The sequence below is a fragment of the Botrytis byssoidea genome (genome assembly GCF_014898295.1).
Source record: "Botrytis byssoidea strain MUCL 94 chromosome Unknown BBYS_006, whole genome shotgun sequence".
Taxonomy (NCBI): Eukaryota; Fungi; Ascomycota; class Leotiomycetes; order Helotiales; family Sclerotiniaceae; genus Botrytis; species Botrytis byssoidea.
In genome coordinates this window covers 2,110,798-2,135,172 of record NW_024065847.1, presented here as the reverse complement: position 1 = coordinate 2,135,172, position 24,375 = coordinate 2,110,798, and the positions used below count along the sequence as shown (strand labels likewise).

General features: G+C 39.1%; 6 protein-coding genes across 6 annotated transcripts; 1 reads left to right on the top strand and 5 right to left on the bottom strand.

Moving 5' to 3' along the window:
* Nucleotides 1-2,567: 2,567 nt before the first annotated feature.
* Nucleotides 2,568-3,491, top strand: EAE97_004063 (uncharacterized protein; the record flags this gene model as incomplete). The annotated part of the gene is made up of 1 exon (XM_038874575.1): nucleotides 2,568-3,491. The coding sequence occupies one exon, from the start codon at nucleotides 2,568-2,570 to the stop codon at nucleotides 3,489-3,491; it is 924 nt and encodes a 307-aa protein (XP_038735184.1).
* Nucleotides 3,492-6,670: 3,179 nt separating this feature from the next.
* On the bottom strand, nucleotides 6,671-8,840 carry EAE97_004062 (uncharacterized protein; the record flags this gene model as incomplete). The annotated part of the gene is made up of 3 exons (XM_038874574.1): nucleotides 6,671-7,517; nucleotides 7,582-8,167; nucleotides 8,309-8,840. 3 exons carry the CDS (start codon nucleotides 8,838-8,840, stop codon nucleotides 6,671-6,673), a joined length of 1,965 nt encoding a protein of 654 aa, XP_038735183.1.
* A 1,595-nt stretch (nucleotides 8,841-10,435) lies between these two features.
* Nucleotides 10,436-11,570, bottom strand: EAE97_004061 (uncharacterized protein; the record flags this gene model as incomplete). Its single annotated transcript, XM_038874573.1, has 4 exons — nucleotides 10,436-10,677; nucleotides 10,834-10,924; nucleotides 10,975-11,391; nucleotides 11,445-11,570. 4 exons carry the CDS (start codon nucleotides 11,568-11,570, stop codon nucleotides 10,436-10,438), a joined length of 876 nt encoding a protein of 291 aa, XP_038735182.1.
* Nucleotides 11,571-12,122: 552 nt separating this feature from the next.
* Nucleotides 12,123-13,703, bottom strand: EAE97_004060 (uncharacterized protein; the record flags this gene model as incomplete). The annotated part of the gene is made up of 2 exons (XM_038874572.1): nucleotides 12,123-13,111; nucleotides 13,214-13,703. The coding sequence occupies 2 exons, from the start codon at nucleotides 13,701-13,703 to the stop codon at nucleotides 12,123-12,125; spliced, it is 1,479 nt and encodes a 492-aa protein (XP_038735181.1).
* A 1,097-nt stretch (nucleotides 13,704-14,800) lies between these two features.
* On the bottom strand, nucleotides 14,801-17,064 carry EAE97_004059 (uncharacterized protein; the record flags this gene model as incomplete). The annotated part of the gene is made up of 6 exons (XM_038874571.1): nucleotides 14,801-15,756; nucleotides 15,812-15,949; nucleotides 15,999-16,026; nucleotides 16,083-16,680; nucleotides 16,774-16,870; nucleotides 16,935-17,064. The coding sequence occupies 6 exons, from the start codon at nucleotides 17,062-17,064 to the stop codon at nucleotides 14,801-14,803; spliced, it is 1,947 nt and encodes a 648-aa protein (XP_038735180.1).
* Nucleotides 17,065-19,510: 2,446 nt separating this feature from the next.
* On the bottom strand, nucleotides 19,511-23,618 carry EAE97_004058 (uncharacterized protein). The gene is made up of 6 exons (XM_038874570.1): nucleotides 22,911-23,618; nucleotides 22,453-22,795; nucleotides 22,186-22,393; nucleotides 21,656-22,129; nucleotides 21,364-21,600; nucleotides 19,511-21,305 (listed from the first exon to the last, which is right to left on the bottom strand). The coding sequence occupies exons 2-6, from the start codon at nucleotides 22,612-22,614 to the stop codon at nucleotides 20,485-20,487; spliced, it is 1,902 nt and encodes a 633-aa protein (XP_038735179.1). The 5' UTR covers nucleotides 22,615-22,795; nucleotides 22,911-23,618; the 3' UTR covers nucleotides 19,511-20,484.
* Nucleotides 23,619-24,375: the final 757 nt, after the last annotated feature.

Genomic DNA, 24,375 nt, shown 5'->3' with positions numbered 1-24,375 from the left:
CAGTCCTTCATCAATAGATTTCGCAGCTGAGAGGTAGTGCAAAGAACTCCACATAACTATATCCTCTATCCGAGAGCAACAACAAGGTTCTGACACTATATGGGGTCTTTCGTCGTAGCACATTCTCCTCTCATGCCAATCTTTAGATTAGGACTGTTGAATAAGGTTAACTATCAGGCAAAGGAAGGTGCGGTATATGATTTGAGCAGTATCTAATGGAAAATTCATTTATGATTATTGGTTGTACATGAGAACTTTGGGTGATAAATCGTCATTATACAAAAGATAACAACGAAACAAGATCAAGTAAACAGGCACCATCGTCATATCCCCATCACCACATTTTTAAAGTTGCCAAGGTTGGAGGGCCAAATCGCGAAAAAGAGAGAGGTCTAATTTCTCTGGATTCCATTGTTGATTGCCGCCCTCAAGTTGGCACAATCTCCATATCTTATGTGCCACAGCCACGAAGGAATTAGCTGCATATGCTGTAGACATGCAACAAATAATTATGATACTAACATTGGAGAAGAAAGGATTTTCAAATAAGGACCTAATCAACTTGGGTCTATCTATATGTAGGCGATATCAGAGGGTAGATGTCACATCTACGCTCACAGAAAGTCTAACAGGCGTGAAAACAACGTTGAGAGCCGATCGCAAGCGGTCACTAATAAATAAGTTAAAAGAAAGTACATAAGTGTCTAGTAACATGCGAGGATAGAGAACCTAGATGATATTGATTAGCTAAACTAATACCTACCTAGTCACGTTAGTATAATTAACCTTCCTAGTAAGCGTGTAAGCGTGTAAATTGTCGGCAAGTGATGACATTTCTTGTGAAAGGGGCAGGAAGAGGTACAGATGTGGGTTTATATCACGTGACTAGTTAGTTAGTTTTGCCCCAGAGATCGGATAGAGTTCTTTCCGGCGGAAACTAGTATGACCAAGATAGGAAGGTGGAAGGTTACAAATGACAATCAAAGGAAATCGCTTTGAGTCTTGACATATACTTTGCAATGTTCTATCTATACTCCATCTATATCTAAATCAACATCGAACAATCAATAGGTCGGTACCTTCAAATTGATTCATTGTATCTGCTTTCTGGTATGTGGGAGAAGATACGAGAGTAATGGTTGATGATTACTAATTACTGATTAACTATTGTTGTGAAAGAAGGCGCAAGTTAATTTCGATGATAGCATCATCTATCGTGTACCGGTCGGTATATGGGTATATGCCGGCAGCACCCATTGAACTTGCAGGTGCCAACATGCCAACATTTGGAATGATCGTCACTTGAGCTTAATTACTGGAGAGTTCTCATTCGTTATTTCAACTACTTAGGGTATCGCCACTACCTAGTTCAATCACCTCCTATGATTAAGATTAGGATTAGGACCAGGAACAGCAACAGCAACAGCAACAGGAACAGGAACAGGAACAGGAACACGTAAAATACCATGCACTAATACTTCGGGAACTACTGAAGCCGCTCCAACATACTCATTCAGCCGTTGCCAACGAAGAACCATTGAAGATCGACATATGTACCACAGAGACAATGTGATCTAAAGCCACTTGCTTTATAACACCAAGTCCCAAACGGGAAGGGGCTCTCCTCCAGCTTGCCTACCTTAGAGCTTAAAATTTGGGGAGTGATGCAAGGTGCAAGCCAAGCTCTCCCTATTTGTTGTGCTAACCATCTGATCAATACTCGAGTATAGTAAACAACCTAGGCGAGCTGGGTATGGATGTAGTGTCAGAACCCTTACCTCCTTTTACGCTTATCCGTATTCAACCTCTTGCAGTTGTCACTTTGCTAATCGGTTTTTGATCATTCAATGAAGTAGCAAGTTATTCGAGATACCTCTGTCAAATCTCAAATATATCGTAAAAATCACCAATACCATGACCAATGTCACCAACATCATCAAAATCACCATTTCTACCAATATCACCATTTTCAGCAATGTCATCAATATTATTTTTCCAAGGTGACTTTGATATTGGTGACTTTGATATTGGTGACTTTGATATTGGTGACTGAGTACGAATACAGTATGGTTCGAATCATTCCGGAATTTTCAACATCCGGTTAACACTCTTCCCGAGGCTAGCTGGACTGGAATTACATCAAGCTAACATTCAACAAAGACAGATGATCCCTTGGCTATTTGAGACTAATCCCACTATCGACATCTTGCAATTCCCCATGTCTCCTTGCCATCATCCCATATGTTGGTTCCTTTGGAGTTCGGGAACTAGTGATCAGTGTCACGGCCTGGCGTATTGCCGGTCGAATCTATTACCTGATAGAGTCATTTTCAAGGTCGATATTGAGGATTGCAGTAGAAAGTCAAAGGATAATTCGGAAAGAGCAATGACCGGACAGAAGTCTATAATCGTCATGGCAATTGCTAACTATATAATTGCTTGTTTATCCTGCTTTTATCAGTCCTTAACCAACACACAATTCTGCCTTCCTCTTCGTTTTCCAATTAAACTACTTACTTTCAACAATTGCCTAAGTCAAATCTCTCTCCCAATCAATCACAACCACCATGCTATTCTCTAGCACCACCATCGTCGCTATTGCTAGCATCTTAAGTGTTGCATCAGCTCTTCCAACAAAAAGACAAGCAGCGCCAACCGATGCGGACATTCTCCAATATGCCTTGACGCTCGAACACCTAGAGAACGCATTTTACAAGAAGGCTCTCAGTGAAATGCCAGAACAAATGTGGCTCGATGCAAATTTCACCTCTTCCTTCTACAATCAATTGAAGTACATTGCGCATGATGAAGAGGCACATGTTGTCTATCTTCAAAGTGGCCTCACCGCTGCAGGTGCTGCCCCTGTTCAAGCTTGTGAATACAAATTTCCATTTACGGATCCAAAATCATTCGTTGCTCTCGCTTCCGTCATTGAGGGTGTCGGTGTTTCCGCTTACCTCGGAGCAGCAGCCGACATCACATCAAAGGCCTACCTTACCGCAGCTGCGTCTATACTTGCCACTGAAGCTTTACATCAATCTGCTGAACGCAACGCGAATGGTGAAATTCCAATGGCCAATCCTTTCGCCACACCCCTTGGATTGAACGCCGTCTACTCCATCGCGTCATCCTTTATCGTCTCTTGCCCATCTACCAATGCTGCCTTGCCCGTAATGGCCTACCCATCCCTCGCCCTCAAGTCCGGCTTGCCTACTGCACCAGGCGCCAATGTTGCCCTTGTACCAGAGACGGCTCCTTCCGGGACGTTCTTTACTACCTTTGCGAGCGGACTCGACACTATCGCTGTTGAGAGCCAAGTCGGCAGTGACGGTTTAATCATGACTGCAGTTCCAATGAACATCTCGGGACAGAGTTATGCCTTCTTGACCAATGACAATTCTGGCACCTTAACTGATTCCAACATCATTGCTGGTCCAGCTATTATTGAGGTTACACCTGATTCGCCAACATTCGATTTATCAATCATCTAAAACAGTGGCTTTTTGCATGGTGGAGGTATGAATAATAAATGGTAGTAATTTTTGGATGCATTCGGTGGTCAAATAATGGTTTTAATGGGGTGTGTGCTGAGTACTATTTTATATCTAACAACGATACCCTCGTCAACTTCTGAACTTTTCAATATATAGAATAATATTCAACAAATAAAATTATTAGCAGATGTTCTTCGGGGAAATAGTGTTTTTTGCATTGACATTCTTCGATTTAATCTTCAATTCATCCAATGTCGTAAAGCGAAGCATTTGCCTAATCAATTGCCCCTCTCTGCCCCTCTCGAGCCCCTCCGCCAAACAGCCCACAAAAGAAAGGAAAATTTTCCTTCCAACCCACCTTTAGTTCGAGCTACGGGATGGCTAATATATTGCTTAATATATATATTTAAGTCATCAATTGTTACAAACAGTCATAGATTCCATCAGATGTATATTTATCTAAAGGTACTGGCCTGCTGGCCCAATGGCAAGGCGCTTGACTACGATACATGTAGGGGCTGAAAAACTTCTATACAGTTGATATCAAGAGATTGCAGGTTCGATCCCTGCGTAGGTCAAATACTTAGGAGCATGTCATCTATTTGTGTGTAACAGATATTTTGCCAAATTTGATTACGCAGCGTCCAGAATTTGGTTTGCAAGCTATTTTTGACGAAGTTTTGCACTTCTCAATGGCTAACTTAACGTTTCTAAGCATTCGATTCTTCAAGGATTCTCCAGTACTGTCAGATGGATCGATCTTTTTGGAACGAATGGTGGGCAATATAGTTACAAAACTAAGATCGGATTATTCAAATGCCCGTCTGGGAGCAACCGATGTCGTCGAGTATACGTTCCCTTATTTTCGGAAGTTAGGATAGTCCAATGATAGAAGTATAATAAAACTGTACGCTATAGAACTCGGTGTTCGTTTTGATAATGTTCTTCAGTGTCTTTCGATCCTTTACATCAGCCTGGGTCATAGGTATCAAAGAATCAATAAGAATTTATTCCTCGCTTAACCGATATCCCTGCTACGTGCACGACCCTACTATGTGTACGCTTTTATTATTTATATAGAAAATTGAATTAAAAGTTGAAAAAGCGATATTATAATTTGAAATTCAAAATTGAGATAATTGAAATAAACTTATATAATATTTTGAAATAAAAAAATTAAAAATCTCAAAAATTAATAATCATAATAAATGATAAATAAGATATCAACTTTTATAAAAAAAATTATTTATTTATTAATATATTTTATAAATATAATTAAAAATTATAAGTATTTTTAATGAAAATTATGAATTCCATATATTATAATATAAGATATTTGAAAAAAAAAAAACTAAAGTTTTTATCGAAAATTGAAATTAATATTATATTAAATTCCTAATATGTTTTATAAAAAATATTTTAATAATTAATTATTAATAGAATAATGAATTTATAATAATTTTATTCTATTTTTAAGTATATAATAACAATAATCTGTTAAAAAAATATAAATATAAATGTTAAGATCTATAACTTAGTAATATTATATTTAAATAAAGATTATACAAACTTATTAAGAATTGTGATTTATCTAATAATAAATATAATATAATTATTTATTAATTTTTTTTTAAAAATTTCAATTTAAACTTTTCTGTTAATATGGTTTTTAATCAATTTTTAAAGAATGAAACTATATTGATCAGATTTGATTTAATAAAAAATTTAAATTTTGAAAATTAAATTATTAATTAATTTATTTATAAGTAAATTATTTTAAAAATTATAAAATAATTTTTTATAAAATTCACTTTATAAATAAATCATTTTCAAACCTTTAAATTAAATTATTAATAAATTTTTTATAATAAAAAATTATTCTCAAAAAATTAAAAATAAATTATTTTTAATATTTCTCTTATAAATAAATAATTGAGAATATTAAAAAATAAATTATTTATAATATCGTTTATATATAAATTATTTCAAAAAAAAAAATATAACTTATTATTAATTAATAATAAAAATAAATTACTTATAATATTTAATTAATAAAATAAAACTATTTATAATACCTTTTTTATAAATAAATTTTACTAAAAAGATTATTAAAATAAATATTCATAAAACCTTTTTAATATATAAATTTTTTTAATATATAAATTTTTTTAATATATAAATTTGTTTAATATATAAATTTTTTAATATATAAATTTTTTTAATATATAAATTTTTTAATTTATAAGTTTTTTTAATATATAAATTTTTTTTCAAAAAACTATAAAAATAAATTATTATAAATATTTCCTATATAAATAAATTACATAGAAATACTCAAAATAAATTATTATTAAAATCCTTATAATAAATAAATAATTTTAAATAACTTTAAATATAATTTTTTTATCATACTTTTTTTATAAATAAACTATTTCTATATATCAATATATTAGAAAACTTATAAAAAAATTCTTTTTTTAAAAATAAATTATTTATAAGATTCTTTTTATAAATAAATTATTCTAAGATAATAAAAGAAATAAATCATTAATAGCATTCTTTTAATAAATAAATTATTTCAATACAATTATGAGATTAGATTATTTATAAGATTGTTCTTATCAATATATTTTTTTTAATTACTATTTGATAATAATTTATTTCTAATGATTTATTTCTAATAATTTATTTCTAATAATACATTTCTAATGATTTATTTCTAATAATTTATTTCTAATGATTTATTTCTAATAATTTATTTCTATGTAAATTATTTCTATGTATTAATATTTTCAAAAGTCAAGTAAGTATTTCTTTTTTTAAATTCAATTCTTTATAGATTCCCCTTACAAATAAATGATTTTAAATAGATTATACAAATAGATTATATCAAAATAACAATAAAAATCAATTATCAGTAAGATGTTTATAAGTAAACTATTTTTAATAGATTATAAAGATAATCTAATAATGAGATTTCTCTTCTAAAATAATAATTCTAAATAATATTTGAAACTAAATTATTAATAATATTGTAAAACTTACTTTATAAATAAAATTTTCTTTAGATATAAAATTTGTTCTTAAGATACTAAAATGTCTCTACAAAAAAGAAGATAAGTACGTTCCAAATACCATCATTCAAATCCCCAAGACCAATATTCCTCCACCAATTTTCAAAAACTACTCGCCCTTTCGATATTTCGTTCTTCCACAATATCAAAAGTCCGTTCAACATTCAATCCCTCGCCTACTCTGCCTCTGTTCTTATTTCCCTGCTCATCTATTTCATTTCTCTTCTTCTCCGTTAATTTCTTTCTCTCTTGCCTCTCGGAGACCATTTCTCGTCTTTCTCTCTCTCTATAAGCTCTAGTTCCCGGTTTCGGATTCACAAGAAGGTCATCTTGATCATACTTCTCCTCCGCATAATCACACATAGATTTAGTCGAGTTCCCACTAACCGATGGCCCTGCATTTGCTCCTTTATGTACATTCTCCGTATCTTGTAGAGCACCAGCAGCCCATATCTGCGTTGTATGTGTTGAATTCTGGTTTGCGATGGTTGGGTCTAGATTTGTGCTTTGATATATTGCTGAGTTTGACTTGGAGTGCGAATGATAACGAGCTTTCGAATCCTGATTATTTTCTTTCTTGTCATGAACAAGTGAAAAAGCCAGAGAAATAGGATTGAGATGTGTTCTGAAAGTTCCCCAAATTCCCCCTGAAGTTTGTGACGGGATTTTATCCTCCCTCTTCCCTACCTCATGGTCCGGAAAATGTGAATAAGCATCATTTTGACCCGGCGTCATCGAAACCGGGGAGATGAAATCTGAATTCTCGCAATTAGATTTAGATGAGAGGGAAGCCTCTTTCTCATTTATACTTTCGTAAGTTGTCGCAGTTGAAGGTTTATGAGTCGAGGGATTGTAAGCGGTCGTATGGTGGGAGCTATAAACTGATTTGCTGGAGTTGATAGAGTCATATGTTTGAGTATGAGAAGGCTTTCGACTGGTGGTATTCATTCTGTGGCTCTGTTAGATTTAATACTCGTAGGTCATGGATACTTTAGGACGCATCGAAAACTTACACCTCAGTGCCCAAGGTAGTCGTCGTAGCCACGCTCTGCTTTCTACTCTTCGCCTCTTGATCCTCAAAATAATGAATTGTTCTGGTGATCAAATCAAATTTACCTGCCCAACTCCCATTCACACTCCCATTACTCATTCCCATCCTACTATCCCTCTCCATCTTCTCCACCTTTCTTTCTCGCATACTCATTCCCAATCTCGGCCAACACCTCGCCAATCCCAATTTACACAATCCCCTTCTATAAATCTCAACCCCCTCACTATTACAACCCCAAAATACCACAATTAAAAAAGCCAAAGCAGCCCAATTCCATGCATCATACTGCATACCCTTTGGTGCATCTTCAATCCTCCAGAAGACGATCGAAGGCCAGTATAAAGGATCATGGATATATGACCAAGAATATGCATGTAAGGGCCAACTAACATTAAGATAAAAATAATATATGACGACTGGAAAATAAATCAGGAGAAGCATGAGAGACATTGAAAAAAGCTTAAAGAAGCGACGAGGACTAAGTCCCGAAGAGGAAGAGGAAAGGGTACTGGTGAAATTTGTGCGATGCCGGCGGAGACGATAAATCACTAGAACTAAGATTTCGTTAGTTTATTTCCCGAGATTTGCTTCTCAAAATGATGAAAATGATGAAATATCACAATACATACAAGCAAAATAACAATTCAAACATGAAAAAATGAGTGGCCAAATATGTAAAATAACGATACTTGGCCAACTCAAATCTGTCGCATCAACACATCCGTAAATTGTCATGACGGTGAACCTATTAGACTGTATTGTATAATGTAGCGCTACCTGTAAAATCGGAATCGTAAAACAAAAAGCACAATCTTTTGCCACTCTTCTTCTTTTCATTGCTCGAGTTTCATGCATACATGCATTATCCGTATTGACCGCTCTTGCCAGAAATAAAGATATGCAACATGTTGTTGAGGTCATAGCTGTGTAGAGGGCTTGACGGATCAGTACTTGGATATCGCAGACTATATGACCAGAGAATCGAGAGGTGAGGGAGTCGGTAGGCCAAAGGAGAGCATTCATGGCGACGAATATGAGAGAAATTACATTTATTATGACAAGAGAACAGGCGGCTATGTTTCTGACACGGTAGAGAAGGCGGAATGGAACGATGAGAAGTAATACGAATATTATCGAGAATATTGGTAGTGTAATGGCATTGGCGGAGACGGGATAGTTTACCCCCGGTGGATCAGGTCCTGTGCTTATGATCGTGGTCATGATGTTGAAGTGGAATGTGCTTCTGAAAGTAAGAGGTAAAGTTGAATGAGTATCAAGGGATGAGAGGTAGATATTTGAATATCACCTCTCTTCGACATAGCAGCAATCAATTCTCAGTATAGGAAGGTGAGACGGATATGAGTGTGCCGAAACAAATCGAGGTAAATTGAGATGATAGCAGGCAGCTTAAGCAAGTAGAGACAAGAGAAGTGGATGAAACAAAGAATATTTCTATTTTGATGTTAAGCTATCATGAGAGGTGGAAATTTCCACGAAACGTGTTTGTGATAGACCGATCAAGGCTCAAGTATTACCAAGAGGTTACTTCTGAGGGATCGATCATTCCTACTTTGAGTATATCTGTAAAGCTTTTAGTCCTCATCTCTCGATTGAATTGTATCTCTATTGGAGAAAATTCTATCTCAGGCGCCGGAAACTCAATAAACATGGATGTAAAATTATCAATTGATGAGCTCCCGAGGTCGTAACGGAACCCCAAAATCCCAGCATGAATGATTGCAATCCACCAAGTTTCATTCCTCACCTCAAACTCTCAATAAGAAATTCAAAATCAGAACCCGAGACACTTCTCAGCAAAATATGTGAATGATCTATCCTTTCTATTGAGGAATCAGATAATGTAATGTGGTTGGCTAAAAAAAATCCTATTGAGCAACTCATCGGGTATAGCGAGAAAGGGGAACCGAGACGCTAAAATCCTCAATGAGTTTGGCGAGGCATGCTCGTGGCCGAAGGAATATTACAGGAACAGGAAAATGAATCAGAAATGTATTGAAGACATGGAAGAATAAAAGGGGCCGTCATACTGACGTACTCATGATCAGGTACCTACACTTAAGAGATAAATTCTAAGCAATGAAAAAATGAAATCACCTCATGTCAGTTCCATATTCTTCCTAAAATTATGCTGTACACATCTGTTCTCATACGTCCCACACTAGCGGAAGTGACATCTCAGCGGATGTTACATCGACTTTTAAGCACATGCAATAACTGCGTCCTTGGAGGTATAATTAGGGTTAAAACACAAGAACCCGTGTTTTGAAGCTGTTGCGCCTCAAAGTTTGGTGTTAATTTTGTGTGGTCATTGTCGGAAATCTGGCTTTGCTGCTGGTGTGATCCATAATAAATGTTATGAATGAAATCGCGGAAAATTTTAAGAACATATTCATCTAAAGATGGAGATCCGTGAGTAATTTCACCTTCCACCAGTTCATAATCCAAATCCTTCCATGTTCGGTTGAGGAACATGGATTCTAAATTGTAGGTCATGATTTTGATGACTTTACATACCACCAAGAGCCATCGTCAAATGTTGAAATCAGAAGTTTTGAAGCCAGAGACTTTTATATGACATCTAGTGACCAGAGGACTGATGTAAGGAGGAGAACAAGTCCGAATAGAATAAGATTTCCAATACCCATCTATATGGAAACAACACTCCTACGCAATCACCTCTTTTCCAGTATTCCGCATAAAGATATCCTCATTTCTCTTTGACATTCCTTTTCAACCCAAATGAACATCGAAACCCATACCACAACTCTCGACCATACACACCCCAAATAAAATTCTCACAATTTCACCATACAATCCTTTATCCAGGTCTTTGTATCTTCCTGTGCATCCATTGCCTCCTTCAACTTATCCTTCATATCAATAAATGCCTGTGGCGCCCCCGTATAAATTTTAAGAACAGCCTCCCCACCCATCATCATCCACTTTGTAGCCATTGTCACCGAATCATCTAGCAATGGATCTTCCGTACCACATGTGAAAAGAGCACTTGGCAATCTTCCTCTGAATTTCTCGAGATCTTAATAGTACGGGGATATTAAAGAATCATTCTTTTGTTCGTCAGACATATTTGGAAGGAATGCGTCGATGAATTTTCGCATCAAATGATGGTCGAGCATTAAATTTGGGCGGATAAAGTTGCGACATTGGGAGAGCATTGTGAGATCGTATATACCACAATGGAGAATCAGCCCGGACAACTTAAAATCAGGAAGGTATTTGAGGAGATGAAAGGCGACGAGTAAGGACAAATGAGCACCTGCACTCTATAAAGTATTAGTAGATGCATCATCTGATTGCAAAAAACCCCACGTACCTCTCCCCCAATAAATTTCAACGAACTACCGAAAACTTCTTTCCCATGCTTAACCAAGTATTCTCCCACGTCAATACAATCATTCGGACCACATGGAAATGGACATTCAGGAGCAAGTCTATAACCAACTGACACAATTGCCAGGTCTCCAGAATCAGCATAAAACTGGAGGAGAACATCGGCAGAATGTTGATTGCCAAGAACCCATCCACCACCATGTATAAGGTATCCGATTGCTCTTGTCTTCTTTCTTTCCTCAGTAGTTTTGCGCCAAGATGGATGTATCAAACGACAAGGGATTACTCTATCACTATCACGAGAAGGAATTTCTATGTCGAGACCATCTGGTAAGAGTTCAGGCTTAGGGATAGGGGTTTCCCCAGCATCTCTCATCTTGCGATATTTTGAGGCACCCATCTGGAAAAAAGCAGTAAGTAGTGAACAAACTGCAGATGAGTTGACAAACAAACCTCAAACCATTTCGGACCATCCCTCAGCAAGTTGATCAAATCCTCATTAGCTTTAGCTGTACCTGCCGATGCATTGCATGGTTCAAACTTTGCAACATTGATATGAATATCTGACTTGAGGGGCATTGTAGTTAGACTAAGACTGGAAAGGTTTAGAGTGCAGGAGATAAATATGACAATTGTGAAAGGAAATCTCAACATGTTTGGGAATTACAAGTGAAGGGCATCATCCATTCTTAAACCTCGAGATCCGAAATGTTGAAAATCATCTTGAATCATGTTGACTCAAGCTTTCTTACTCGTCTTCATAATTCCTCTTGGTTAGATCTTCGGACCTCGGAAACCTCCCCCCCCCCTTTTCTCTCAAGGTTGTTTGGATCGGAAGCCGTCAACAATAGAATCGGATTTATATGCGTTACACCAGCATGACAACAGACGATGTGACGTCCTCGATTAATAGAACCCTTATGATGCGTATCTCAAATCCCGTGTGACATTCGACTCACGGAAACCAATCACAGAGTCGTTACAATGACGTGTATTTCCAAAGGCTTGTGAACAGACCTGCTTCATTTATTCTGTGCAAAGAGTTAAGGAAAGTGGCATAAAACATTTCATTCATTGGTTCTAACTTGATGATTGTTATGATCAAATTCCAACTTTCCAACTGTTAAATCGTCATCTCTTTGATTTATTTTGTACACGATCAATAAGTTTTGGATGAGGCGCATATCGACCATTCGAGTTTCTCTTAGGTTTCTCCATTGGCTCTTGGCCGCCAAGTAGAAATCGGGTGTAATTAACCACCGAGAGAAGTGTTTTCAACGGAAGGCTCGCGATAATTCCGAAAGCTTGTAATGGGAGAATCATAGCTGAAGATATCCAATCGAATACTATTCCGAGAGTACCGCGCCTTTGTGAATTATTAGCTGCTGCTGCTGCCAATGAGATAGCATCATTCAATCGTGCTTCCAAATCTAATAGACGGCTTTCCGTTTGGAATGATTGGAGTGTAGCACGCTTTTCATAACGGCGTACAGCTCGGTTTAGAGCATCTAGATCTGGTTGCATTGTGCGACGAACTTCTGTAGTAAGAATTGCCGATTGTTTCCCATTTAAGACCAGCTCTGGTATGCTTCCGGCAGACGACTCTACATTCAAAGCTCGCGCCTCTAATTCCTCCAATCTTCGGACCAACGCGTCATTGTCCTCCGCCTTTTTTTCACTCGAACCATCGTACGAATGCGAATTTACAACTCTTTGTAATTGCAGTGTTCTTGCTCGCAATAACCTGACTAAGTGTGCCATTGGTCTCAGTTCTGATGCTAGTAAGAATATGGTCAAATTGTAATTCGAGACCAATCCTTCGGAGGGGCGGCTCAATTGTGATCGTATTGAGTGTAGTATATATGCCCCGACTATTGGAAATATGAAACATGATAATAAAGCCAATATCTCATGAACGTATAGTTCATTGGTAGCAGACTCATGTACAGGTTGACGTCGTTCTGTCTTGGAATGCGAGTTCAATTTGTCGTCCGACATGTCTTCGGGGTTCTCGGTCGTAGAGTCCATTGCGCATTCATCCCCGCTTCCTTCCTCCCGAGCCATTTCCTCATTGTATACCTCTTTTTTTCGAATCGACTGTGCTGAATGATACCAATCCCCTGAATTGTTAGCATGCATTGATCATGGACGCGTCTCTAACGCCGCTCGCTGCCATCATATCTACATCGCGGATTCCAAATTTCTGGGAATAGATGACTTACATGGTACCCTTACAGACCAATTCAATAGAATGGCCGCAAATCCAAGTAGCATAATATCTGTTATGACCGAATTTCCATTTGTGAAGAAGAGACCACCAATTGCTGGCAGAAGGGCAAAGGCTAGAGGGGCCGAATCCCAGTGTGAAGAATCATGACTATGTTCGTCCTTCATATCGCTAGGTTTAGGAAATAAAAGATCGTCTGTGGAATCCCTCAAACTCTTGTTAAATTCGTTCAGCGAATATTCCGAGAAGTTTGAACTCCTACGGCGACTTCCTCCTGAAGGTATTCCATCTGTGGACCAACGATTGGTACGACGTCGATTTAATGTTGCTGTAGGCTCATCACCGGTATTATTTGAATCTCTGCCAGTTGGTGATATACTCTTGGTTGGATTTGGTGATGAGGACCTATCGGCATTGATGATGTTGAGGTTGAGGTTGTGGTTGTGGTTTCCGTTTCTGTTTCGAGGTTCTTCAACATTATTCATATTGCCAGGGTTTATCTCGGGGTGGGTGGATCGATCTTGAATGGTCCTGCAGTGTGTCGTGTGGGGAAATGATGAGGCGAAAGGTAAATCTGATGAAAATAATGGGGATGATGGAGATGTTTCTGCAAGGTACTCGAGTGCTGTTGAAGTTTATTATATTGCGTGTAGGTAGGTACAAACGACGGAGAGGTTTTGATGTCGATAATACTAGGTAATTAACCACAGGAGTTGAATGAATGTTAATAAATATGGTGGCTTTTACTGATTAATTTCTTGCTCTTACTTTTGTGTCGCATTTCCGAAACTCAGCTGTGGTGTTGATGTAAATCTTAACTCAATAACCTCATGGCTTCCAGCTACCAACCTGCCTAGGTGCGCAATTGATTATCTAGTGCAGACTTCCATGCACATCAATTAAAGAGTACAATTCTATCTATAGTTCCGTTGTTTCAGGAAATATACCGATTACGTATAGTTACGTATACATGTAGAGATACATAATAAATACGCATAGATACCTACGTACTGTATATACAAGACAGTGCTCGTGCTCGTACATACAAGCCTGAGTACGAGCCAGGCCAGGGTCCAAGCTAGGATTTGCAATCGTCATTCTTCCGCTTAGCTCCAACATCAACATTTGCTATTTGTCTCCCTTCGTACTCGTCATTCCTGGTGTTCCTACCAAAACATTCCACCGAATCTAATACATAATTATAGAAAGGCTCCGTAGTTAAAATCCGTGAATTGATGATCTTACTGAATTCAGTTCATAACCTAACGAAGGACTCACTACCAATGATAGATATTGTAGATAAAAGTTCACAAGCTTAAGCTTACTGCCGAAAGCCCAAATCTAGGTACGGTATACCGAGCTCGCCTAGGTGCTGGTGATGACCTTCAGCATACGCTAAGCTTTATCCTTCATGGCCCGTCCTGTCGCGAGTATCCACGCTGGATAGATTCTACTGTAAATTTACAGTGGTAACTAAAGTCTCAAAGGCAAAATATAAATTTAGAAACCCTGAATGGCAGGAAAAAGGTGTTATTCATTTGTTTTTGTAATTTATATCCATTTCCCCCCTCTACATTCACTCTTACAAGCCACGGAATCTCTCCTTTCCCCTTTCCACAAATCTTAACGGCACTTTATCCTCTTTCGCCATCTTCAGCACTATTTGCGCTTGATTGCATCTTCCAAGTACCTCCTTTGTTTCTCTAATAGCTTTTTCATAAACTTCCCTCCTCTCTTCATCATTCATACTCTGTACTTCCTCATCACTCGCCCATCTAGATACATCCAACTCCACACTATATTTCTGAAATATCACAGTCAAAACAGCAATCATTTCCACCTGGGCGAATTTCTTGCCCGGACAAGCGCGTGGTCCCTCGCTAAAAGGTATGAATGCTCCTTTGACTGGCTTGAACAATGTAGAGCTGTCATTGTCAAATCCATCTCTTACCGAATCCTCTTCATCCTCGTCCGCATGTGTCATCTCATCGCGCTCTTCCACTTTCTCGACAATCCATCTTTCCGGTACAAAATCATTCAGATCCGTGCTTCCTTCCTCAGAAACCCTATGAGGCCAATACCTCGGATTCCTGTGTGTCCCTACAGTATTCAAATGAATATAACATCCTTCCGGCACCACTTTCTCCACTCCATCAACTATAACCTTCTGTTCACCTACAGTAATCTTAGGGATTGTCTCCGCTATCGGCATCAATCTCAATTCTTCATTCAGCACCGCTCCTACCATGCTATTGTACAATTTTGGAAAATCACTCGCATATGTCCAATTCTGTGGTTTCTTTGAGCCGACAATCAAGTCGATATCAGCTTGCATAGATGTCTGAGACAAGATGGAAATGGCGAGGTAGACAAAACAAAGCTGGATGCTGGATGCAGTTGTCTCATGACCCGCGAGGAGAAAAATAAAGGCATTTGATTTTATTTCGGCTTCGCTGAGGGGCAAGTCTTCGTTTTTATTTGATACCACGGGGTTCTTAGGGGAGTTCAGAGTCTCAGTGGATGCTTTGAGCATATTCCCTTGATCTTGTTAGTGTCATCAAAAAGGATGTGCAAATTATAGTTGCGATCTTACCCATTAAATCCATGGTAAATTTGTCATCATCTCCAGCTGATATTTGTTTCTTTTTGTGCTCGAGTAATCCGGTAACGTATTGATTTGTTTCTTTAAACGCCTTGTACACTTTTCCATGACGCTTTATAGGTGAAATTTCTTGAAATGTTAGAAGAGTTGATGCTTGAGGGGGGACAAAGTAACTTACTCAACATCCATTGCGGCCATAACATGAGCTATATCACGATAAGTACCTCTTTTTTTCTATGAATTTCATTCCATTGTTACTTACAAGAAGACTACCCAAAACAGTATTAATGCAATCTTTGAATCCCAACGAATGATCTCCAACCGGTTTACTCAAACCCAAATTCGGCATCTCTCCCCCTTCAATCTTCAAATTCCCATTACCCATATATTCTTCCTCTTCTCCTTCCCACAACTGTGGTACTCCAAATCCTACAGCGCAAATGACATGCAAACTTAGAATTGCCGTATCACTCCCCGCATCTTCTACTCTCATCTCCTCATCACCCTTCTCGCTACTTCTACCCCTCCTCCCCCAAATTCTAATCATCCCCTCCGCTTGTCTAATACTCTCTGCCCAAACTAAATTTATACTTTTTTCACCAAAGCTCTTCCCTACTACCCTCTTGTGTCTCCTCCATTCCTCTCCCTCAATTGTCACAATGTTCTTCCCGAAAAATTCCAACACCTTATAATTCTTCAAAGGTTTAACGAAATCATTTTTTCGCGTTGTAAATTGCGCTATCAACCCTGCGTTTGTCGTGCGTAAGAGATTGAGGTTCGAGGCCGCGAATATGTAGGTGTCTCCATGGAGATCATAGGAAGAGCGGAGATTGAGGAAGGAGTTGCGGTGGTTGGCTATGCTTTGGGGATGTTAAATGATTTGATGGGCTATTTTCTGGGAGGAGAGGGGGTTTGGAGTAGGAGGAAGCAATAATGGAGAGAAGAAAACTTACCATAGCCATCCCCAATGCCTCGTCCAAGGTACTCTCCTCAGAATTGGAATAATAAATTTCAACGTCAAAATGTTCTTTAATCCAATTGGCGCAAGAGCTAGAACAAACCATTAACATCAGCGTCTTTATTTCCTTCCAGACCAAACATTGAATACACCCACGCGTCTCAATAACCGGAAATCCAGTTTTCTGTGCTATCCTCCTAGATTCCAAGAATCCATTGTAAGCATTTCCCACTTTCCACAGCAACAACGTCCATAAAACTAGTCCTATGAACAATATTCCGACCATTCCGAATTCTTCGACGTTCAACGCGATGCACGCACGGTAATTTGGTAGGATGATAAATTACGAATCACGACTAACTATCCGAAATAAAAACAAAAATTCAACGTGTAGTTGGAGAATCGTCAATTGATTGATCAAATAAATGATCGTCAATCACTTCAACCCTGACATGAATAAAAAGAGTAAGTCGACCGAGTGAAATTCAATATATGTGATCCTTCATACATGTACATATGTAAGATACGGAGCTGTACCCCTCATTCATAATCTCGACACCTATCATGATAGCTCGTAGTGTAGATAATCCTTCATAGATGGATAGCCTAGGTACGCATGTAAGATGAAGGAAAACATGTGGATAGAGATAAGCATAAGCATAAGCAGAACCTCCATTCACAACAACTATTGAATTTTATATGGAGGTATGGAGTAACTATATTTATTTATTCGTCCATGATTCTCCAGGAATTCCCTCCAAAACCAGGGTCTCGTATGTAGGTAGTATTCTTTAATCATAGTTTATCTATGAATGGAAGACATCATCTGTACTTCGCACATTTAATTATTCGCAAAGTCTAGACTTCAAAAGCTCAAAGCTCACAGCTGAAACCCCACTCCTCCCCTGAAATGATGAACCAACCATAACAACCACCCCCTCGCCCCCGCCCCCATCAATCCTACCACCCTTGATAACGTCCTTGTTGTCCGTAGCCATATTATCGCCGATTCGACCCTGCCGTACGTATATATGTAGCCTCGAGGTAGCTACATATCTCTAGATACCTACCTATACAAGCGAGGTCTCCCAACAAGGTACGAGTACTCGAACAGGTAAACATTTTCATCCCCCAAGATCAGCTATTCATTCAACGAAAATTGATCAACTGCTGCTTGGAGCCACTTAAAGCCACTTAAAGCTGTTCAAATACGGCCAGGGCTGACGTGCATATAGATACAAGGTCTGTAAATTACATAGCATCCAAATACCTCCGGTAGATACACTCAGGTACACACAGCTTACCTAGCTATAGATTTTTTTGTACTCCATGTAACCTTAGCACTAGCAACTCAGGGTAGCAGCAATTCAATACGCAATAAATCCATATGGTAAAACCGTAAAACCTCGGCATAAGAAAAATCCAACAAGATTTTGATTTCTTTTGTTTACTCAAACTTTCTTTGGTCCTTAAGACCCATTTAATTGAACTTCGATAACCTTACATCATTACTGTATCGATTGCGAGCTCCAAAAGCTCCAAAAATAAGCCTGTCATACTTCGTTTGGATAAACAAGCCCCAACACGCATGATAGTATCCAAGCACGTATTCCTAAAGGCAAACCCTGAATTTAGATCCCTTCCATGTATTGATATCTGTTCTCATACATGCAGTACCTACGCCATACCATTGCCGTTTCCATACCTTGCCAGCCGCTTGTACCGCACATTTCCTAATTTACCCATCCGTCCCGATTGCATAACCACCCTTCGATGAGACCCTTCGATATCAGCCATTCATCACATCCTCATCCCTCAACCTCGACCCTCAATCTCGTCCTTCGCCCTATCCATTCGAATTTTCATCTATTGTCCCAACTCCTCGGTCTAGGTCGCCGTCCGTCGCTAATATCCGAGCACACCGGGCACCAGCAAGGCCAGCACGGACACCCGTACGGGCACCAGTGGAAGCCATTTTTCGCTTGCACACCACTATCGGCAATTAGAGTTTAAATTTTGACCCAGTATAGGGGACCTATCTGCTATCAAGCTCTTGGCCCCTCTAAGATAATGATTATGCTGGAAGAAACATTAAATGAATACTCTCTGATATTGGAAAATTCTGATCAATTAACAAAATGGTTAAGGATTAACGATTGATCAGTGCGTGGTGTGAATATAAGCTGCATGTGAAATACCCAGACACATTATGCATCCCTCCCTTTCCATCCCTAACCTACGCATTACTGATAGACAAAAGTACCTCACTGGTACGTCATTTCAAATCCATTCTCTTGACCCCGTAATTTAGACCTCAAAGCAGCTCTCCCTCAAACAAATCCACAATTAATTCATTCTCCTATGGGAAGTCGGCGGAAATGCTACGGAAAGGTCACGGAAAGAGATATTATAATGGTAGCCAAGAGATAAAAATGCAAACGAATTTCAATACATCCAAACAGAATCTAACAAACGCTCAAAAAATACCAAACAAGTATGTACTGCGTAAACAAATCAAGGCACTACTTCAATTCTCCACCCCCAAATGCCTCTTCGTTAAGCTCCTTTAGTCGCTTCGCATACACGCATCCAAACTTCATATTCATGCATATGCAATTCTACAAACGGAATCAGGTACTATAAATTATATATTATCCATATGTATAGGCAGGTAAAAGGGTAGGTTCTAGTACATGCACATGCAAATCATACCCATCTAGCCGCTCACTCAAGTACAATATTCATTGATAATTCGAGATCTTTTTAAATCTAGACCCGACTACTGTATACATTCTCGTCTCATTTCTTCTTCTTCTTGCTTTGCTTTGCTTCTCTCTACTTTGCCTGATTTCGTTCCCCGCATTTTCATGCTTCTTACCTTCCAATGCCATATATGCAATATGAGGAAAGGCAACGAATTAATGAGTAGATATGTAAAGAAAAATATTTAACTCTCCTAATCATAATTTAGCCCGACTGGCCAGCCATAAATATTGCCGCCTCTGAGTTCCATACTTCAAGTAACCTCTGTGAGTCGAAAAGTTGCATCCATAATTCCATGTACAAATTCCCTTCATTCACGTATCCAACCATCCACCTCATATCATTACCCTCATAACACCAATCCATTCCGTAAAATAATATCCAGTACCGATAATCCAAACCATCAACCTCCATTAAAAATACCGTAGCAAAGTACCTAATCAAAGCGTGCAGGGAAAAAGAGAATTTGTCCACGTATTAAATCTCCAAACCTGAGTGAGACCAGGTTCGAAGTCCCAAGGTTCCACATATGGCCGAGCCCAAACTTTTCCACCACAATACTCTGCCAACCAAATTCAATTCCACCTCGACCTCCACCCATTCGATAATTTCAATATAATGCAAACATCAATCGCAAAGATGAGAGAACCGTGAAAGAAAAACTAGAATAAAGCGCACAACGTAAAAGAAGTGATTTCAAAACAAAACAAAAAAACAAAAGATGGCACACCCAAATCGAACGCTTGCACCACCACCATCTCATCCCATCTTAGTCTCCGCCAGATTTATGCATATAAAAAATATGCCAGTAAGACATGCTGTGATATGATATTCGCTCGCTTTCTCAAATAAGTATATGACAACCTCCAACGGGGTGGGTTAAAAACGAAGCGCCAATACTCCCTCTCCATTGCTTTTCGATAATCCTAATGAGAGTCATTTCTTAACCCTGATGAATATTTGGATCTTGTTTGAGATCTGCATCATGGTGACTATAATTATTACTGTCGAGAAAATCGAATCCGCCATGATGTTGATGGGTGGGAAGTTGATGTGGATGACCCAGACTTCCTGTTCGGAGTTGACTTGCTATTTGAGGAGTTGTGTCGTATTGAGATCTATGTGGCAGTCCATCATAGCTGCTTTGGACACTGTGACCAATAGGATGCGATGATAACATAGATTGAGAGTTGGGTGGGGGAAGTTGATACGAATTAGAGGAGAAGGGTTGTGGGGAATTCGACGTGAACGATTGAGATTGTGGAGATGTTGTGTAGAAACTTGAGGCCGGAGATGGATTACTGAAGAAAGATGATGTCCAGCTCACATTTGCTTGCTGGGAGTTCTGGTATTGAGCTGGAGACATGGAAGTGGACATGGAACGTTGAGGTTGGTCTTGTAGGCTTGAGCTACTAGGATCATTGAAATTAACACGCGGTACATATCCGGTAGTGGTATGAATGTAAGAGGAATTGTGCATGTGATCTTCCTGTTGTGGATTGTATCGAACAGAGACGTGCCGAGCTGGTGCATATACATTATCATGTTCTCTCTGATGATTGGAAGACGTTCCTTGTTGTGCTTGCTGAACTTGGATGAGTGACGGCGAGACCGAGCTATGCGGAGTCAACAGCATTGGCGAGGTCGCTATTTCTTGAGGTTGTAAATCATCGTCTTCAAGCTTCATGCCCTCCTCTGGTTCGTCGTCTGATATTTCCGCGCCGTTTCTGTCACCATACATTACCGAAATATAAGTATCGGGGTCTAAGAAGAAGTTAGCCATCTGATGGGACAATATTTAAACCGAAAATAAAATACTGACCTCGCTCGCCATTTTTATACTGCTCCTCCATCCGAGCAACCTTGAATATTTCCTTCAAAAAAGGCTTCTTGGCAGAATTCTCGGGATGATCCTTTTCGGTAAACCAATTCGACATAGCTTCCATGGTAACTTCTTCCAATTTCTTGACGTTGAGGTTTAGCTTTTGAACGGCGGAACATTGCTTATGATATGGCTCGATAATCATTCTCAAAATATGTACCAACAAACGTATTCGCTCTAATGAAGATATTAATGACGATGTCTTTGATTCACATGGTGATGTTGAACTTACCAGGTTTCAAAAGGTGATCTGGTTCTCTGTGGCGAACTGACAAATCTCCACTTGTAGCTGGCCACCATGGCGGGGCATGTTCAGCACCTTTGGTGTATGGGTAATGTGTTTGCTTTCTGGGCTCAACGAGCTTTACAAAAGCTTTTCCCATAACCTTACAAGACGCTTGCTGCATATCCTTGAAACGACAACTGTAGAATTTTGTAACCTCTTCCTCGTCACCTATTCTCAGTAACATTGTCTTCCTCTCTACGATAGGACTTGGTGTATCTTCACTTGAATCATCATATTGATGATGATATCTCTTGGTCTTTTTCGATCCTGTCGAATCATCATCGTCAGAATCCTCTGAACTGTGTCGAAGCTGACGGTGTCGACGCCTCTTTCCAGAACTTGAAGTATTTCCTGTAAGTCTTCTCATACCTGGTGCGTTATCCATGCTAAAATCACTGTAGCCGCTCTCTTGATTGTAGGCTGTAGAGACGGACATTAGCAAGAAAGACATGGAGATAATTTGAAAGGTGACTGACATGATGAATTTGAAAATGAGGCATCCAGAGCAGCTCTTTGTACAGATTTGTGGAAATCATTCTTCAAGTGTGGAGAGAATATTCTCGGTTGAAAATTCTTCAGAGTTTGGGAAGTGTAATTTACTTCCCTTCCATCGTCAAGAATAGCGATGACGGCAAACTCTTTCACTGGAATACGAGCGCAGGATCTCAATGCTTCCTCCACAGTCTAAGAAGATGTTAGTGAATTTACTTGCAATCAGATGAACGGAATGTCACTCAACGTACAAGAGCTAATTCGTGAGGGTGAGGGCGGTGTGGTATAATTGGTGTGAGTCGAGCTTCACTCAAGGAAGGTTGGCTGCAATCGAATGGTCTCTCCGCGAGATTGGGCCATGACTCACGGCCATAACAATCCCTCGATTGCATGGGATTCTCATGCTGAACCATATTCAAGAAAGGTATTCAGATGATGAGTAGACTAAGTAAGGGCTCCGAATCTTTGACTCGAGGCGGTGAGGTTACAAGTCGAGCTATCGTATTGATGATATACTTGACAAGTCCGTGAGGTATGAGACGTATCAGGAATTAGGAGCACGGGAGACTGCTTTAATGACTGCTCGACAATGTACTGTTTACCAAAACTTAATGTTAGCGTATTAATTTACGCATATGCATGATAAAGATCTGAGTCTGTAAGGAGATCCAAGACATGGAGATGGAAAAAGTAAATCAATGAGGCTTACATCAAAACCAGGGTTATCTTCGTATTAATATCATAAACTCATGGCAACTATAAGAAAAAAATTACAGAAGGGAAAAAAGTGGCGTTGTATCGGGATTCAATTTCGAAGGTAACACAAAAGCAGATTCCAGCCAGATAGGTGGGGAAGCTGAGTTTATAGTCGCAAATTATCGATTGAGGCGTCAAGTACCCAAGCATGAGACCCAAGAGTGACTATCTTACCACCGTTCCGACCGAGTAAACTCTTTCCCGATACGAGACCGTACGGACCGACTCTCGGAATTGAACACCGAAACGCTTGTGAGTTGACGTGAGATATGAGATGGTGTATTGTAAGGAATTGAGGTTTTGAGGAGCGTTGAGTATCTGTGGACACTATACAATTGACTATTCAATCGCCGCTATATCGAGAAATAGGACGCCCCAGAGAGAACTTGAGACAATCTAATATTCTTCGGAAACCGGCAGTAGTAATTGTTTCAGTTGATTAATTTTTCGATTTTTCAGGGACCTTTGTGGGCCTTAATCCGCCGTTTGATCTTCGAACCCTTGGGACCACTAGACGCGCGGGGAATCTGGACTGAGATGTTAAGTGAGACCAGAATAGATTCCTAGATCAGTGGAGATACAGTCGATTGAAATAACTATCAGTAATAGATATATGATCGATCCACAACTGTGTGTAAAATGAGCAACTAGATGACAGATCTGGTATCTAGATGAAGGGGAGAAAGGTAAGAGAGAATGGCGAGAATGAAAGAAGTGTTTTAAGATAAGGGACAGAAGATCCGAGTAAAATCCCGTAGGCAATGTACGGCAAAAAGGCTGCATGGAGGATAGAATGGGTGAGGGGATATGTATGACGCAAAAAGCCCCCCAGTCGCTTGTAGGACACCAAGCTCAAACGAAGCTCTGAAATAAATTCGATGCGCTGTTCAATATGTTATGGTTATGATTCATGGTACTTTTGCCTTTACAGTATTTATATCTGTTGTGTTCCTGTCTGTACATCTAGGCTTGCGTTGCGTTTGCGTTATTCAGTGGTTCGTTGAATAATAAATGTCGTGCTACCATTTGGGAGACGGGGGGTGGGGAGGAAGGAGGAACGACCAAAATCACGACCTACAACAATTCAAATAAAGAAACTAATCCTGGCCAATATTATAATTTAATTTATCCAGATTCCTTGAAGCAGCATGCCGGAATTTCCAAGAGGATTTGATCATCACGGAGTACCCAGATTGTTGGGTACAGCTTTGCAAGCCTTGGAAAGCCTATTGACTTGATGATTGACGGAAATCCATGTTATCCATGTTTTGGTGTAGACACATGGACCACTACAAAGACCAGTAAGGAATTAGGGTATACCACGCAACGGTTCCTGGGGTTTCAAAACTAATCCTTGAAGTTTGCCTTGCCGTCGTGTGTATTACTCGGCATAAATTAATGTGTTAATGGACTAATGG